The sequence below is a fragment of the Vidua chalybeata genome, chromosome 12 (assembly GCF_026979565.1).
Source record: "Vidua chalybeata isolate OUT-0048 chromosome 12, bVidCha1 merged haplotype, whole genome shotgun sequence".
NCBI lineage: Eukaryota > Metazoa > Chordata > Aves > Passeriformes > Viduidae > Vidua > Vidua chalybeata.
The window spans coordinates 5,109,699-5,127,713 of NC_071541.1; the positions used below are offsets into that span (position 1 = coordinate 5,109,699).

At 39.9% G+C, this 18,015-nt stretch overlaps 1 protein-coding gene across 1 annotated transcript; it reads left to right on the forward strand.

Moving 5' to 3' along the window:
- The first annotated feature begins 620 nt into the window (after positions 1–620).
- TMF1 (TATA element modulatory factor 1) lies at positions 621–17,705 on the forward strand. The gene is made up of 17 exons (XM_053953710.1): positions 621–832; positions 2,839–4,076; positions 4,937–5,040; positions 5,911–6,037; positions 6,934–7,039; positions 7,680–7,822; positions 8,516–8,682; positions 8,834–8,990; positions 9,445–9,537; positions 10,146–10,302; positions 10,999–11,191; positions 11,439–11,508; positions 11,592–11,684; positions 12,645–12,755; positions 13,294–13,440; positions 13,750–13,875; positions 14,710–17,705. Exons 1-17 carry the CDS (start codon positions 691–693, stop codon positions 14,851–14,853), a joined length of 3,318 nt encoding a protein of 1,105 aa, XP_053809685.1. The 5' UTR covers positions 621–690; the 3' UTR covers positions 14,854–17,705.
- The last annotated feature ends 310 nt before the right edge of the window (positions 17,706–18,015 follow it).

The window sequence follows — 18,015 nt, forward strand, 5'->3', positions numbered from 1 at the left end:
TTTCTGTGGACATTCAAGAGGATTTATAACAGCCATTAAAAAATCTGGGGCATCATTTGGCTGCTTTAGTCAGAGGCTTAAGGAGTGCCAGTGAATTCTAGTCTGATGTTATTAGCTGTGTTTGAAGTTTGCAATTTTTTAACTGTGAACTGCATAGTTTAGGACGAGGATTAATGGAAACAAATTGAACGAGGGGAAATACGGGGATAGGACAAGGTACAAACTGGAAAAGGGGAAATTTAGGCTAGCTACTCGGAAGAAATTTTTTTTCCTGTGAGGGTGGTGAGAGGCTGGCACAGGTTGCCCAGAGAAGCTGTGGCTGCCCCGCCCCTGGAAGTGTTCCAGGCCGGCTCAGTCGGGGCTTAGAGCAGAATGTCTGTGCCCATGGCAGGGACTGGAACCGGGCGGTCTTTCAGTCCCTTCCAGCCCCGGAGCTAAAGCGTTCCGCCGCTCCGGCGGCGCTGTGAGGGCGGGCGCGGTGCCCCGGCCCCGCCTCCCGGACGTGAGGGGCCGGACGCGGCTGCGCCGGGCCCGGCTGCGACGTGGATCCGGCGGCGCCTGCGCCGGGCCCCTCGCTCCGCTCCGCTCCGCTCCGCTCCCTCAGCGCCGCGCCCGGCCCGGCCCGGCCCGGCCCGGCCCCGCCGGCAGCGGGGGCAGCTGCGGGGAACGGGCGCTGCGGAGCCGCCGAGGATGAGCTGGTTCAACGCCTCGCAGCTGTCCAGCTTCGCCAAGCAGGCGCTGTCGCAGGCGCAGAAGTCCATCGACCGGGTGCTGGACATCCAGGCCGAGGAGACCCCCTGGCCCGACGCCGTCATCCCCGACTACGGTGACGGTAAGGGCGGGCGGCCCCGGCCGCCGTGCCGAGCCTCGCGGCCCCGAGCCTCGCCCGCCTCCTCCTGTGTTTCCCCCTTGCCTTGCCCCCCGCCCAAAGCCGCCCCGGGTTTTTGTAATTCAGAGCTCCCTCTGGTTTAATAATCCACGTTCTGCTCCCTCCCGCGCCCCTGTACCGGGTGACACCGGCACGAAGCCGGGGCAGGCTCAGCTCAGAGCCTGGCTGGTGTCACCAGTGTCCTGCTTTTATCGCACTGAGCTTCATGTCCCTGCTTCTCGAGGAGGTTTTTTTTTTTGTTGTTGTTGTTTGTTTGGTTTTTTTTTTTTTTTTTTTTTTTTTTTTTTTTTTTTTTGCTGAGGGGCTAAGAATTGGTGAAAACTGCTCAGTAATATAAAAGGGGAAATCGTGCTCTTTTCAGAGGCTTGCATGGATTCACTCTCTGCAACAGGAGCGGCAGAGTAGAAGCTGAAAGTCTGGTCCATATGAACCAAATGAAATTTCCACTTTTCGTGGCTTCCACTTCATAATCCCTCCAACATCTGTTGAAGGGAATGTGCTGGTAGAAAAGTTACCATGGCTATGAGGAAGTGTCTCCCCTGTGCATGGGCTAATGGAGAGCCTGAAGGAATGGTCAGCCCTAAGCTGCTGTTTGGAAGGGAGAGAGCAAAAAGGAGCCCTCTTATTAAAAATTCCCCCAAAAATAATATCTTAAAGATAATAATAATAATAAAAATATAGGAAACAAAGTCATCTGGAATCTGTTACAACTATATATAAAAAAACTATATGTATTTGGAGGAGGAGGTTATTTCCAGGTGAAGCCACAGCAGTGAGATATCTGAAAACTGAAAGCTGTAGCAACTGAAAATGTTTTCCAGGTTAGTTGCTCAGCAAAGGTCAATTTGGGATGTCTTTGTCCCTTTGAGGGCTTGGCAGTCATGTAAGTAGTCTGATGTCATCTTAAAATACAGAAATTGTTTGTAGAAAACTTTGTCATGCTTGATTTCTCAAAGCTTTAGACTTGTCTAAACTTTCAAAATTTTTTTGTATCTTAGTACTTATGGTACTTCTGTAATTCATAAGAACAGCAAAGATCAGCCTGCATCTGTCTTTCACGGAAAACCTTCTTGTTTTTAAGAGATGTCAAAATATGTTCTGAATGTTACAGTTAACTCAGAGCTTTTTCTGAAGCTGTTGAATCATGGACAAGGTAGCAAAAAGTCTGATGCTTGTAGTAATAAATCATGTGTTTGTAGTATTTTGGGCAATGAAAACAGTAATTATCTGGATTTCAGATTTGAGGCCAACAGCTATCAACTGTTCTGAAAGTAGAAGCCAGCTTTAAATATTGTAACTCAGTGTTTTTAATAGATGCTGCCATATAGAGTGAATTTGTTTTTAAGTAGCCTGAAATAGTTATGTTACCCAGATTATGTTTGTAGGTACAAAATTGGATATTGTGTTTTGATTACTCTTCCTTACTTCAGATGGTACTGAAATTTGATGCTGAAATTCTTGTTCTTGCTGTTGACAAGTCTTGGAAAACCTGCAAGAAATACAATAATTGGAATTGTTGATGTTTTAGGGCAGCCTCAGAACCAAACAATTCAGTATTTCTCTGCAGAAGAAGAAAATCCTCAGCTGGGCTGCTGCTGATTTTTATTGTCAGCTCCATGCTGATGCTTGGTGTATGAGGAAGAATGAAGCCTGTCAGAAACTCAAGGGCAAGAACCCTTCTTACAGTGTAAATTCTGCAAATACTTAAAGCTTTTCCCCTCTGTTTTCTGCGATGGTGCATGAAGTGTTTATGTGCTACTTGCAGATAACTTTTAAGGCCTTGTAATTTTTTCCTCCTTTTTAAATCAGTATAATTCTCTTAACTACAGCTTTTCATGTTGTTTTGCCTGGATTCCTTTCACTCTAGGGAAGCAGAAGGCCACATTTGCTTTGCTTGTAGCCTTCAAAGTGGGTTTTTTTGCCTATCTCCCCTTTTTCGTTTTTTTTAGGAACAAATTCTCTCATAAGTGGAGGATGGGACACATCTTCCTGGGGCTTGAGCTCAAATACAGAACCCCAGAATCAGCCAGTATCGCCCACAGCCATCACGAAGCCGGTGAGGAGGACGGTAGTGGATGAATCTGAAAACTTCTTCAGTGCCTTTCTCTCCCCAACAGACGTTCAGAGTATACAGAAAAACCCAGTGGTGTCCAAACCTCCAGCCAAATCACAGCGACCCAAAGAGGAGGTGAAAAGCACTTTAAAGGAGTCTCAACACTCCACTCAGCTGGAAGGGCCAGTGACAGCAGAGGCAGAGGTGACGGATTCTGAAGCTGTCCTGGACTCGAAAAGTCTTGATATTCCCAAGGAGAAATCAGAAGAGAATGCTGTGCTTAAATCTGATGCCCAGCATGAAGCAAGCACAAAAGAAGTTACTGACAAAAAGGTGTCTGCTCTAAATTTTGAAGAACCTGAAGATTGTCCTACTGAAAAATCCAGTGTAGGAGGGGATGGAGCAGCAGGTGCACCCGAGGGCACTTCTCAGCCCCTTGGAGCAGGCACGAAAGACCTGGGTTTGGAAGGGAAGGAGAGAAAGACTGAGGACAGACAAAGCAATACCCCATCACCTCCCATCAGCACCTTCTCCTCAGGCACTTCCACAACGAGTGATATTGAAGTTCTGGACCACGAAAGCGTGATAAGTGAGAGCTCAGTAAGTTCCAGACAAGAAGCTGCAGATTCCAAATCCAGCCTTCACCTCATGCAGACGTCGTTCCAGCTCTTATCCACGTCTGCCTGTGCGGATTATAATCGCTTAGATGACTTCCAAAAAATGACTGAGAGCTGTGGCTCCTCGGATGCTTTTGAAAGAATTGATTCATTCAGTGTGCAGTCCTTGGATAGCAGGAGTGTCAGTGAAATAAATTCAGATGATGAGTTATCAGGCAGGGCGTCTGCTTCAGCGTCTGCTGCTGTCAGTCCTTCCGTGCCAAAGACAGAAACAGTTGACGCCCTGAAAAATAAATCTGAAAACCTGAATGATGCTCCTGTGTTACATGCTGAGGAAGCTGAGATGGAAGAGAGTGGGAGAAGTGCAACCCCTGTTAATTCTGAGCAGCCAGATGTTGTTTTGGTTGCTGCTGTGCAAACTGTTGAAGAGCAGGTTGTGAAGGAGGAGGCCGAACCCCAGCAGGATGCTGGGGAACAACTGGTAGAAGAGGACACTGAAAAGCAAGAGCTTAAAAAGGTAAGTAAAACATGTATTGCAAACACACCTTTTAATTGCAAATGAGACTCCTGACATTTTCTTACATTGTCCTGTATCTCTTATATCAGCTTATTTGAATGAATTAATCGATGCTGAACTATCTGACCCTGTAGAAAACTGTCCCTGATATCCTGCAGTGGAACAGTACTGGTAAAATTTCTGATCAGATAGTTGTGGGTTTCACTTGATCCACCTGGTTGTCATTGTTGTGAATTGTGAGTAGGGGTGGCAAACAGGAAGCTTCATAGGTCAAATGTGTTATTTTAATTCCTTGGTGTTTACATTTGTATATTTTCTTGTATTTTTGTTAGTTATCTATATTAATCTTTCCAAAATCTGGTATTAAGAAATTATTTTGAGGATGTGAGCCAAGAGCTTTTGACCCTGAGTGAAAGTTTTCCTCCCTCATCTGAGGCTATTCTGCTGCTTTGTGCTAATGTTTCCCAGAAAAGACCTTCCCGTAGAAATTATTATGTAAAGAACATTGGGAGTCTTATTGCTTAATGTAAGCCATAGTTTTATAGACTATCAGCTCTAGTTAAAAACTTAATGTATAATTAAATATCACTGTTGATCATTTTGTTGAGGAACTTACTTGAGCCACATGTGCTGATTTAGTTGGATTTCTACCTCTGTAGAAAAAAACAGGTGTCTTTATATTCAGGTGTGTGGCAGAAACGTGGTAATCTTCACTGACTTGTGCCTCAAATTCCTGAAACATTGACCAGTTCAATTTTAAATAATCTTGTGAAGGAATGGGGTGGGGGAAACAGAAAGCCTGTCCTCTTGTGTTTTAATTGTCCCATTCATCTGATCTTTATCTATAAAACCTTGTCCAGATGATTGATTCATTAACTGAGAAGCTGGAGAAGAGGGAAATACAGTTATTAAGCACTAGTAAAGAAAGGGCTCGCTTGGAAGAAGCTTATGATAACCTCAAAGAGTAAGTATGAAAATACACTCAGTGCTGTAACTGTGACTTTGCTGTAATAAAATCGTAGACAATAGATAAAACAAGGAGCTTTATGACTGGAACAAAGGTTACAGGGGATGTGCACTGTTTGTGAAAGGTGGCAACAGTGATGGCCTGTGCTGTGATGGGATTTTTTTAAAGACATGTTTCTTGGAGTCAAAATCTCAAGAGAGGGGGCTGGGGAAAGAGTTTTCAGTAAGCAAGCAATAGGAATGACAAATGTGGAGAATCAGTCTTGGTTACTAATAAAGATCTTTATTATAAGACTGGATTCAGCTATTAAGAGAGACTTTGCTGATTCAGAGGGAAGAACCTGATTTACTAAGTAATTTGTTGACTAAAATGTAGGCAGGGAAACTATGGAAGAAGGGCTGGTTGTAGGGGAAAAAAATGAAATTATTATTTAATTTATTTTAAGTTAAAAGGAGAAAAATGGAAAGTTGTATTTACCAGCTCGATCAAATATTGAGTTAAAAAATGTACAGGTATGTGGTGCTGTTGTTTAATGACTAAATTGATCCTAACTTAAAAAATAAAAGAAATAATTCACCCTTTATATGATACAGATTATTAATTTAAAAGGTTAATTAAAAAGGACTTTATCAAGGGACAAAACATATAAGATAAATCAAACATTTAATTGTTTTCATAGGTAAACTACTGAATTAATAAAGGTCTTTGATTAGGACTTCTGATACAGATGTGAGGTTTTTTGACTTTAGCTTATCATGTGTAATACAAGTAAAATACTTTTTAAAAGCATTTAAGACAACCTGTTGCAAACCATTTGGAGTTTCACATACCCCTGCAACTGTTCTGTAATGTTCCTTTTAAATGCAGTGAAATGTTTAGAATGAAAGAAGAGAGCAGCAGCCTTTCATCTCTTAAAGAGGAGTTTGCTCAGCGAATTGCAGATGCTGAGAAGAAACTCCAACTAGCCTGCAAAGAGAGAGATGCAGCTAAAAAGGTAATTTGGCTTTTTTAATGAAATTAATATTTATTAGTTTATTATACAGTTGATTTTCTTGAGGAAAAACAGCTAACATTAACCCAGGGAAAAGCATGAGGCTGTTAGTAACCAGCATGAGCTGTTTCCAGCCATCCAGGCTGCTTGGTGTTCAAATCTGTGTTCTTTCATCCATGCTGTGAACCAACTTGGGGAACTCATTTAATTGGGGAAAAAAGGAGATTTAATGTGTGCTCTCATTCACCTTGTACCAAATAAGTATTTGCATTGGTGAGGGAGAATGGCCTGGGGATGTGAGGAAGGGGTGAAGAATGGGAAGGGCTTCTTTAGGGGATTAACTGGGAGGAAAATGAAGGGCTGATGACAGATTGATTTGGAATGAGCAAAGAAATCTACAGGAAAAGTTTATGGGGTTTAAATGCTCTTGACCTGGTGTCACAGCATTTCATTGCTCTAGCTTAATGCAAAGAGGAAACTCAAATCTAGCTGCAAACCAAATATTTTTCAGCTGTTTGTCACTGTGTTGATACAGCAGTGAGTTGAACTAGAAAAATTATTCAGTAGCTACTATCCTATTCAGTGTGAATAGGACAGGTTGTTTTTTCTTTATTGCAAAAGGTTCAAGAAAATTAAATGGATGGGGAAGTTGGAAAAATTGTACAGAGGATTTACAGAGTCTCAATCCTTGGAGGTTTTTAAAACTTGGTGCAATAAGGCTCTGAACAATCTGTTTTGATCTGATAATCTCCAGAGTTCCCTTCCAACCTAAATTGTTTTCCAAGCCAAGTCTTGTGAGAGGAAGGGCAGAAGTAAAAGGTGATCAGTGTAACTCACTCCATGTTTTTCCCTCCATGTATTTTAATCAACAGTCCTAAGTATTTTATCCTATTATTTAGGAAGTAAAGACTGTTAAAGAGGAATTGGCTACTAGGCTTAATACCAATGAAACTGCTGAATTATTGAAAGAAAAAGAAGAGCAAATCAAAGGATTAATGGAGGAAGGTGAGAATTAACTATTTTTTGTAGTAAAAATGTGTAGAACAGTTTGAAATGTACTGGCCTTGCATACAAGCCTTCTTTGTGTGGGGAAAAAGTGCTAATTTTAAGCATGTTGGATGTTTCTGAATGGTTGAAGCATTTAGTGAATAGCAAAGAGCAACAGGAGGGGTCAGGCAGTACAGGTGGCTGGAAAGGTGCTTCCTGCAAGTTGCGTTAAAAGGTGCTGAGAGATAAAACCAGCATGTGCAGAGCAACATTCCATGTTCCATTCATAAGAAATCTAACAAGGGCATTGACCATGGCATTTCTACAGTGTCTCCTTTAATACTTCTTAATTTTGGAAATAAAATATAGACAGTAAATGAGAAGATAGTTTGGTTTTTTTTTTCTAACATGATGAGCTCGCTTTATTTTCAAAGCCTTTTACATCCTATCCTATCTCACTGTAGCTCAGTGTAGCAACGGTATTTCAGGATAAGAAAGATTTAAACGTAAGAACTTGCATGAAAAATTGTAAGAATAAGTATTTCCATATTTACTGGAGTATTATTTTCATGGGACTAAAGAGCAAGGCTGGTGTGAATAGAGGGAATCCATAGAATATCACCAATATGCACTGGCTTCATGTTCAATTTCTTCACAGGAGAAAAGCTTTCTAAACAGCAGCTGCAGAATTCCACCATTATTAAGAAATTAAGAGCCAAAGAGAAAGAGAGAGAAAATATTAACACAAAACAGAACAAAAAGATTAAGGAATTGGAAGAGGAGTTGCAGCATTTAAAACAGGTGAGATATTTGTTGATTTTTTTAAAAGCTTTTAATATTAGGTGCAAAATTGCCTTTTGGGAGGGCTCTTGATAAACTGACATTTTATTATTTTCTGGAGACTTCTTTATTTCATAGAATCCCAGAATGGTTTGGGTTGGAAGGGACCCTGAAGCCCATCCAGTTCCATCCCCTGCCATGGGCAGGGACACTTTCCACTATCGCAGGTTGCTCCAAGCCCTGTCCAGCCTGGCCTTGGACACTTCCAGGGATGGGGTAGTCCCAGTTTCTCTGGGCAGCCTGTACCAGGGTCTCACCATCTCACATTATTGGAGCACTGAGTTGTGATTTATGTGTGTATTCCTTGTAAAACTGCAGTGTGGGATCTTCTCAGCTGCTTGTTTGCACTTGCACTGCTGTTACCATGTGAGCTGGAAAACCTGTACCACCAAAATTTGGACAGTTAGTGATCAGTTTGAGTCAAGACCTTACAAATTTCACACCCAGGATGTGGAGTTGTGTGAAGCTGTGATGAAGAGCAGCTCCCTCCTCTGGGCAAGGCAGGGAAGCAAAACCTTTCTCTTTCTGCCAAGTGTTAGATGGGCTTAGCCACTTTATCCCAAATTGGTTGCCACTGTTGTCACTGTCCTCAGGCAGTCAGTTGTCAGCTCCATGTCCTGGGGTTTCTTTCATGTTTCTTGTCTGCCCTGACAGGTACTTGATGGCAAGGAAGACCTTGAGAAGCAGCATCGAGACAGCATTAAACAACTGAACAGTGTTGTGGAGAGACAAGAAAAGGACCTTACTAAACTTCAGGCAGAAGTGGAGGAACTTGAAGAAAGGAACAGGAGTGTGCAGGCAGCACTCGACAGTGCATACAAGTAAGCAAAGCAATCACACCTTCACATTGTGGCTCTTTCTTGTGCAATGCTTGTGAAATATTTAAAAGTAACAAAGTTACTTTCCAAGTTGCTGTTGGCATTTAAATGTACTGGGGTTTGTTTATTTGTTTGGTTGGCTCTTTCTCCCCAGGGAACTTGCAGATCTTCATAAAGCTAATGCTACAAAGGACAGTGAGGCTCAGGAAGCAGCCCTGAGTCGGGAAATGAAGGCAAAGGAAGAGCTTGGGTTAGCGCTGGAAAAGGCTCAGGAGGAGGCTCGGCAGCAGCAGGAAGCCTTGGCAATTCAGGTGGGTCTGAAATGCAGAAATAAACTCTTTAGTTCAACAAGTGACTGCCCTGAGGTGCTGTGTACACCTGATGTAATGGATCAGGTGGAACTCGTTTTTGTGTACTTAGCAAATACCCAGAGGATTTCTTCCCTGTGGAACTTGTTCCATATTAAGGGGTGATTGTGCTAACATTTAAAATACTAATTTTATTTAAAAGTACTTATCATTTTACTTGTCTAAATGAAATTACTTTGAGAGGCTCTATGTTAAATTTGTGGTACTCTTAACTCTTAGAATTTTTAGTGATAAACAAATCAGTGTAACTACTTGTGTGTGTGCAAAAGTGAAGCCTTTACTTGTAAACAAACATATCCTGTCTAACACTGTTTGAAAATGGTGTGGGACTGTGGCAAGGAATAGGTGATGATAGAACTTTTGGCAAGAGTTTAGTAACAATTTCTTGTTTAATTAGGTGGCAGACCTGAGGCTGGCACTGCAACGTGCAGAGCAGCAGGCAGCAAGAAAAGAAGATTATTTACGGCAGGAAATTGGTGAACTGCAACAGGTACTATAACAAACAGATGATGCCAACTTGCATCTGCAAGGAGGACTTCTAAAAACCCAAAAATAAAATGCTACCATGACATGAACAGCCTGAAAGAGAGGCTTTATTTTCCTTGTTACCTGCAGTGGTTGTCCTTTACAGAGGAGTAATAAAAATATTAATGGAAATGTTTTTTAAAATCACATAGTGGAAAAAATGTCATCATTTTTTATGATGCCTCTTAAATGGAACACTGTCCTTTTTTAATACGAGACAAAATACAGGCATTAATTCTGTGATAGTTGTGTAAAATTGCTACAAATGCACTTGTGAATGACTCTTTTATCTGCTTCTTAAAAATATTTTTATTGTTCTTAAGGGCCAGAGTATAGGCTGTTGCCAAATGTTTCAAATGATGTCCAGAGCTCTGGAATTTCTGGGCCCTTGCTCTATTATGTATCTAAAAATGTTTAACTTGGAATTTCACACTTTGAGTTTGAACCACATGAATGTTGGATTGTAAAGCAGTAATTTTAGAATGTAAAGCAGCTGCTGTTTATTTAGATGAATTCTGTATGAACCTTTCAATCCATCATATGATTTAAATTGTATTTAATTTGTGATTTCAGAGACTCCAAGAAGCAGAGAGCAGGAACCAAGAGCTGAGCCAAAGTGTAACCTCTGCTACACGGCCCCTTCTGCGGCAGATAGAGAACCTGCAGGCCACGCTGGGAGCACAGACCTCTGCTTGGGAGAAACTAGAAAAGAACCTTTCTGACAGGCTGGGTAAGATGGTTCAGCTTCTACTGAGCTGTGAGGCTCTGGGTAAAGATGTGAGATGTGTCAAGGTAAATGTAAAGGGCTTAGTACTTGCCCAAAGTGTAGCTGGTGGATCAGGAGAGATGAGCACCAAATGCTTTCCTGTAAGGAAATGGTGTGGAGGGGTTATGCCAAGGTTCTTGGACAGGTAATCCACTGGTTCTCTGTAAAACACTCTGTAACATAAGATTGTAAGGTGGAGGGGGTAAGGTGTACATGTCCTTACAGCATCTAAGGGCACTGAGGCACTAAAAGTATTCCAGTATGGAGCCTGATGCTGAGATTCCAAATTGTAAAGTTTGGAATCACTTACCTGACTGCATAGGTGATGATATTGTTTGATACAGTAGTAACCTATTGTTTTAAATGAAAAATACATTCAAAGCCCAAAGGTGGACCTAAATAAATTATATCCTTTTTGGAGGCAATCTGTAGTTGTATTCTGAAAGAGTCTGAAATCTATTCATTCTGCATTGCTTTGATCCTCTGTATGTGGAAAATATTTAATTTCCTTTACAAAAGAAAACAAGATGTATTTTTTAAGAAAGATTGGTTGCATATAAAAAAATTCTCAAATTCAATTTTGATATATAACTAAATGGCTCATATTCTAGATATTTGATCAAAAAAGGTTAAATTCCATGTTTTTTTCCTTACTACTAGGTGAGTCTCAAACTCTTCTAGCAGCAGCTGCTGAGAGAGAACGGGCTGCTACAGAGGAACTTCTTGCTAATAAAATTCAGATGTCTTCTTCTGAATCTCAAAATAGTCTTTTAAGGCAAGAAAATACCCGGCTTCAGGCTCAGCTGGAAGTGGAGAGAAACAAGTTGAAGAAAATGGAAAATGAGAACAGCAGGTGAGTTCAATTTTGGTTAACAGCATTTCTTTAGAATGTAGTGAAATGGAGTGTTGATATGACTGTGCAACATGTTGGCAGAATGTTACAAGAATGTTGCTGAGGATACTTTGTTTAATGCTAAAGATTAAACAGTGCTGCATTCATAACATTTTGTAGCCTTGCAGCTGTTTGTTTTAAAAGCATCTGAATCTACAGAGAATAGAATGGAGAATACTTATTTAACTTCTTTCCTTCCTCTGTGTAGGTATGAGGTTGAACTAGAAGGGCTCAAAGATGAGTATGCAAAAACCTTGGAAGATGCAAAGAAAGAAAAGGTATTGCCTAGTTCAGCTTTAATCTCTGTTATGCTTGAAATCTGAGCTAGCAGGAGATTAACAGCTTGTATTTCTCTTTGCAGGCGCTGCTGGCTACTCAGTTAGAAATGGAGAAGATGAAGGTTGAACAGGAGAGAAAGAAGGCTGTTCTTGTCCAAGAAGCAGCAAAGGAGAAGGTGCCAAAACCTAACATTTATAAGTTTTATTGATATTGTCTTTATTTTAGTAGACATCTATACCTGAAACTTTTAGTACCTGGCAGTATCTTTCCAGTGAAATAGGTGTTGTGTTAGACTCACTGAAATAAATTTTGGATAATGGGCTATTTAACCTGAGAAAAGGTAAAATATGGATTGCTGTCTTAATCCTCTGTATTCTTTGAGCACTCTTGGATCCTTTTTCTTCTGAAGCTACTTGTTTCCTTTGCTTAGACTACCAGCATTGCTTCCACTGAATTCTTGTTTTGTTTCAGTGTGTAATGTTCCACATACTTTCCAGCTGAAGTCACAAGTCACAGAGCAATCCTCACTAGTCATTAAATTCATTACCACTAATTAGCAGTTAATATTCAGTAAAACTATTTGTCTTGTTTGTTACTGTCTCCAGTCCTAAAATCTAAGTGCTTTCCCCTTCAGAAGTTAGCATGCTTGTAGATGCTGCTTGGAAAAAGGGGCCAGTCTGTTTTGAAGAGGTATCAGTGAATTATTAGCATGTGAAAAGTCCTGGAATTTAATTCATACACTTTATTTGAAAAGAAGAAAAAGGCCTTAACATTCATTCTAAGAGACGTTCTTCTGGGTGAGATATTCTTTCCTTGATACATTAGGATGTACAAAACTGCCTCTGAGTCTCTCTTGGCTACTTGAAAGAGAACCTTTTTTCAGTGTAATTTGCAGCTTTTGTCTTAATTTCCTGAAAGGTCCAAGATCTTGAAGATGGGCTGTGTTACAGCACAGAAATTCTTTGCTGTTGAACTTTCATATGTTTTAGGTATGGGGCAAGTAGAAAATCTATCACATAGTGTTCTGTAGTTGTTGGTGGAAAAAGGGAGGCTATTTATACAATTTCTTTTAGCATGTTGTGAATGTTTTTTTATTTTTCTAACTGGTGATATTGGATGTCTGTTTGTTTTTAAGGACCGAAAGTCATTCACAGTTGAAACTGTATCAAGTACACCGTCAATGTCCCGCTCCAGTTCCATAAGTGGGGTGGACATGGCAGGTCTTCAGACTTCTTTCCTCTCTCAGGTAGGATAGATCACCTATAATGGCTTTTTTCTTCTTGACAGACCACTTACTTTCCTCCTCAAGAACTTTTAGTAGCATAAAAAATGACTCTTCAAGAGTGTATTGGCCTTAGACAAGGTAACATCCTGTGCAGAAACATCTAAATCTGCTTACAAGATATCTGTGATTGTAAAACATGCAGGTGATTTATTTTTACTTGCACTCCTGATTTAGTGCACACCCCTGCTCCCTAGGCAGCATCACTGACTGCTGTACTCTGCTGTCTCCTACTGCTGCTCGTGCCCTGTCAGTCCAGTTCATGCTGCCAACGTTAAATGGCACCTGTAGAAGCGTCAGGAGAACTTGCCAGTGGGGAGCTATCCCAAATTGTACCTATTCACCTCAAGCTTTTGTTTTGAAAACAAGCTTTAAGCATTTAAATGCATGCCTAGCACAGTGTTTTTTAAATCTTAAGTTATGTCATATTTAGGAGAGGGAAGATTCCAAAATGGGCATGTTTTTTGTCTAATTTTCAGCTTCTCTAACCTTCTGTTTGTAGGATGATCCTCATGATCACTCGTTTGGACCAATAGCTACCAGTGGGAGCAATCTCTATGATGCAATAAGGATGGGATCGGGTTCAAGTATAATTGAAAACCTTCAGTCACAACTAAAACTAAGAGAAGGAGAGATTTCACATCTACAGGTATCTTTTTCAGAAAGCTTGGTCAGTGTTAGGAGAATTCTGTGAACCAACGCAGCTGTGTAGGGATGAACACAAGAAGGGTTTGTTGGTTCCTTTTTTGTTTTGGCAATGACCTATCCAGAAAACCTATCTGTTTGAAAAGTAAAATATCCAGGACACTGAGACTTGAGGAGAAAGTGAGAGTGGATCTGTGCTGTTTCACAGTCTGGCTTAAGAATAAGCCTTAATTATACGTGTATTTTGATATGGTGTTTTTCTAAATACAGTGAATTCTTTCCTTCTCCTCCTTGTTATGTGTATTTACCCTAGCTGGAAATTGGAAACCTGGAGAAAACTCGATCAATAATGGCAGAAGAGCTGGTTAAATTAACAAATCAAAATGATGAACTTGAAGAAAAAGTGAAGGAAATACCCAAACTACGCACACAGTTAAAGGTAAGTGCATTTCTGGTGTAAATCCATTGTAAAATGTAAATAATTTCATTTCTTTAGGAGTAGTCCTATCAGTTTAGGAATATATTCAAATCTGTTTCTAAGCATAAGTGACTGAAGAGCCTGGGTTTTGGTGGGGTTTTTATATATATATAGTAGAATCTAAAAATGCCTACTCTATGGTTAGGGAGTCACTTCAAAACACAGTTGCTGGAAACATGTGCTGTGCATAAGACTGTGTGCTAAATCAGCGAGAGACCATTTTTGTTTCTATCATTTAGGAACTTGTCTGGAACGGATGTTTTAGTAGAGGGAGGGTTTTGATTAATAGCATGGGTTTGAGGTTGATGCAGAAGTTGAATATATATGTGTGGTAGATATACAGGAAATAGGACAAATGATTGAATCCTAATGTTTAAGAATTTAAATTGAAATATTTGAAGAGTTTTGTAATAATTTTTGAATACAGAATGTTCAGTTTTCTCATAAAACATTTCCCAAACTGGTCATTCCTGTAGTAAAACAGTGCAGTTTTCTAACTGTTTTTAATGCTTATAGCAACTCTGAACTTCAAGGTGCTTCAGTATGTCCTCTGAAGCCAGCACTAATTATTTTTCTGATCTTTGGAATATCTTCCTTTAATATCTAGAATATAAATCTAGTTGTATTCAAAGCACAGAGTACTTTTGAAGAGTTTACTGTGTGCTCCACTGTGGTTACACTTTGATGAGGTAGTGCTGCACTTATTTCCCCTGGCAGTGTCAAACACTGTCCCAGCAGCAGCTTGTTTGAAGCTGAAAATAACAACCAGTGAGATAACACCGTGTGTCCTTGCAGGATTTGGATCAGAGGTACAACACCATTCTCCAGATGTATGGGGAGAAGGCAGAGGAGGCTGAGGAGCTCCGACTGGATCTGGAAGATGTGAAAAACATGTACAAGACTCAGATAGACGAACTTTTAAAACAAAGACAAAATTAATTCCTCGTGGAACTGTTAGCATTGTATGGTGACAGACTGTAAAGATAACTGTTTATGTAAATGCTGAATTTAAATGTCTTGTAAAAAAGCCCTGTATTATAGAAAATGTGACTATATAATAGAGTTCATATGTTGACAGAAGAATCAATGCTTTAAGTGTCCTGTTCTGTCTGCAGTTAAATTATTTGTGCAATATTTAATTTTTTTTTTCTTCAGTCATCCCTTTATTTAAGTTTTTGCTAAATGGTGGGTCATTTTACATAAACAGCAGAAATTATGGTTGTTACCTTGTGAGACAGCACTGGAAGGCATGAGCAGTACTAAAGCAGCCCTTGATTCATAATCTTTGTAAACCTATGAAAATCACATTAGAAGTCTTTCTCAAGTGTTCATATGAGTTTTTCTAAAATCTCATCTGGTAATTTTTAATAACTAAGTAGCAGGGACTTGCTGTCTGAAGCATTTCTGGTGAATATTTTATGACATGAAAATCTTAGATTTGTGCTTACAAAATCTGAACATGTCAGGGTGATTATTCTTAGACAAATCAGATTAGTCTGACTACTTAACACTAAGTCCTCTAAAGCAGAGTGTGAGACTCAGATGAGACTTCAAATTACAGCTTCATCTTGTATATTGCTTGTGCTCTCATGAGCAGTCTGGAGACAGCAGCTCTGCTTGTAATGATAGATGTGTTCAACTTTTAACACCACAAATCGGAGCTGTTAAATATCTGTTCTAGATTTAGTAGCTGATTTTTAACAGTAGCTAGAACAGTTCAGAAGAATGCAGGAAACTGATTTTTTAAAAATAAGTTGCTGCATATCTCATGGCTCCTTTTATATGAGCAGCAAGGGTTAGACTTCTTGTAAAACTGAACTGTGGCTTAATAATAGAGCAAGTCTCCAGTGGCTGGAGAGTATTTCTCATGCCATCCCTTAAGCAAGGTATTGGTCAAACAGCACTCACGTGACTTGGAGTTGAGCTGCCTTTTTGGTAATGTCAGAGGAAATGTTTGAATGGGACCCTTGGGAATGCTGAGAAGAAGCTGTCGTCTTCCTCTCTGCATTCCAGAGAGCAAATATTTTGCTGCATCTCAGAACCTACTCGTGTGAAATACTGGGCAGTTGAAATTCTTTGCTTATCACACCAGTGCCTCTGTTGGGAGAGGTTTTTTTTCCCCAGTGCACGTTGTAATTTGGGAACTCTTTTCCTGCTTGGGTATTTGGTGGCCTGACACACAGAGGATGTGAAGGATGAGGACTTGCTTCTGGAGAAATACCTCTTGGTAATATGACTTGACTATGGGTGTTAAGGATTTATTCCTCACTGGGAGAACAGGATTTATTCCTCACTGAAGTTACACAGGCAAGGGGATGTTCATGGAAAATCCTAGTCTGATTTGAGATTCAGGCAATTAATCTGTGAAGATTTCATCAAAGCCATAGAGCCAGAACACTTAAATTTGCTGTAACTCCCCATCTGTCATAGAAATTTCTAACTGCTTTAATAAAAATACTTTTTTCTCTTCCTTTTTTTTTTTCATTGGGAGGTGGGAGGGAATTACTGTCTTGTTTTCATTTCAGTTTTGGAAACCTTGGTGGTACGATTTTTCTTCTAAAAACCTTAGGATTTAACACTTCACCTTCATATTAAAGCATGGTTGGTTGCTCTAAGTTTCTGGAAAACCCCAGACCAATCAAACCTAAGCAAAAATCAGTCCATATTAAAACACTTGCTGGAATTTTACTGATTTAGAATTATGATGTACAATGGTTAGTTGAGCCTTTTCTTAAGAAAACAACTCTTTTTGATGGTCAAAGATCAGAAATTCTGTTCAGCTTTTATCTGCTACAGTGAATCGATAACTTCCTGATTTTCACTTTTTTTTTACAATCTTGGCCAACAAATGCAGCAGCAAAGAAAAATAAATTATTTTATAGTCCTGAAGGACTGACAGACAGTTCAGAGAATGCCTTGGGCTATCTTGTTTTTCAGGAAAAGCTTAGGTAAAAGGGAAATTTTAACATGCAATCAGCATTTACTGTTTTAGATGTAATAACACAAAAGGTATTAGATTTTTAAATTTTACTAAAGTAGATATTTGTATTGATTATTTTTGGATTCTATATTCCCTTGTAGTGCAACCTTTAATATTACCTGAGAATCAGGTGGCCTTCTGTGTCTTAATCATCTAAGCCTTAGAAAACAAAGTGGCTGTTGGAAGGTAACATAGACTTTAAAATATCCTGGTTTGCTCATCTTTGATCTAGCTGTATGCTTGTTTTGAAGAAACATTAATGTCTGCTTGAACACAATTCATTGCTCTTACTGAGATTGCCTAGAAGAGTAACGTGCAAAATGAAAGGAATTAGGTTGGAATTCTAGTACTCACTTTTGTCTAAATCTATTATTTTACAACATTCCTCCTGAAAGCAACTTAATTTAGCTCTCATTTCACTGCATATGCAAGTATGAAGAAATGTTATTTAAAGGTTACTCAGTGCAGTGTTCTGAGGGAGCTAAATTGCTGATGGAAAGGCCTCTGTGGATGTAAGTGGGTTTGGATGAGGAATAGATCACTCTGTACTCACTTCCTTCAGGAACTCAAGAGCCCATGTTCAAAATCCCATGTCAAATTCACGTGAGAGAAGGGTTAGTTCTATTTTGTTTTCCTGCTACACATTTGTTGTAATTTATGTGCTTACATTTTACTAAGGGCTATAATGATCCTTAATAAGAGGTGAAATGGTTATCACAGTGAAATTAAACCCCTTGGTTTCTAGTTGTAAAATATGTATAAACTGTAAAAAGCACGGGTCAGCGAAAAATAAAATTTTCCGCTAACAGTGTGCTCTGGTTCTCTTTGAGAAAAGACTTAAAAATAATTCTGGGGAGGGTGGGTGGGTAGGTGTGAACCTAGTGCTGTGAAAGGAAAATAGTACTTAAGGTCGAAGATACCAGATATAGTTGGAATACAGGTACAGATGCCAGTTGAAGTCTTGCGGTACCGTGGGTATTTATGTACGAGGAGCTGGTTTATTTCTGAATGCACAGCAGAGATGGGGTTGTGGATAATTGTGAAATTCAGACTAATTTCCTTTACTCAGGTAAGCGGTGTCCCTGCAGGGTCAGCACCTCTGCCGGCGCCCGCGTTCTCTC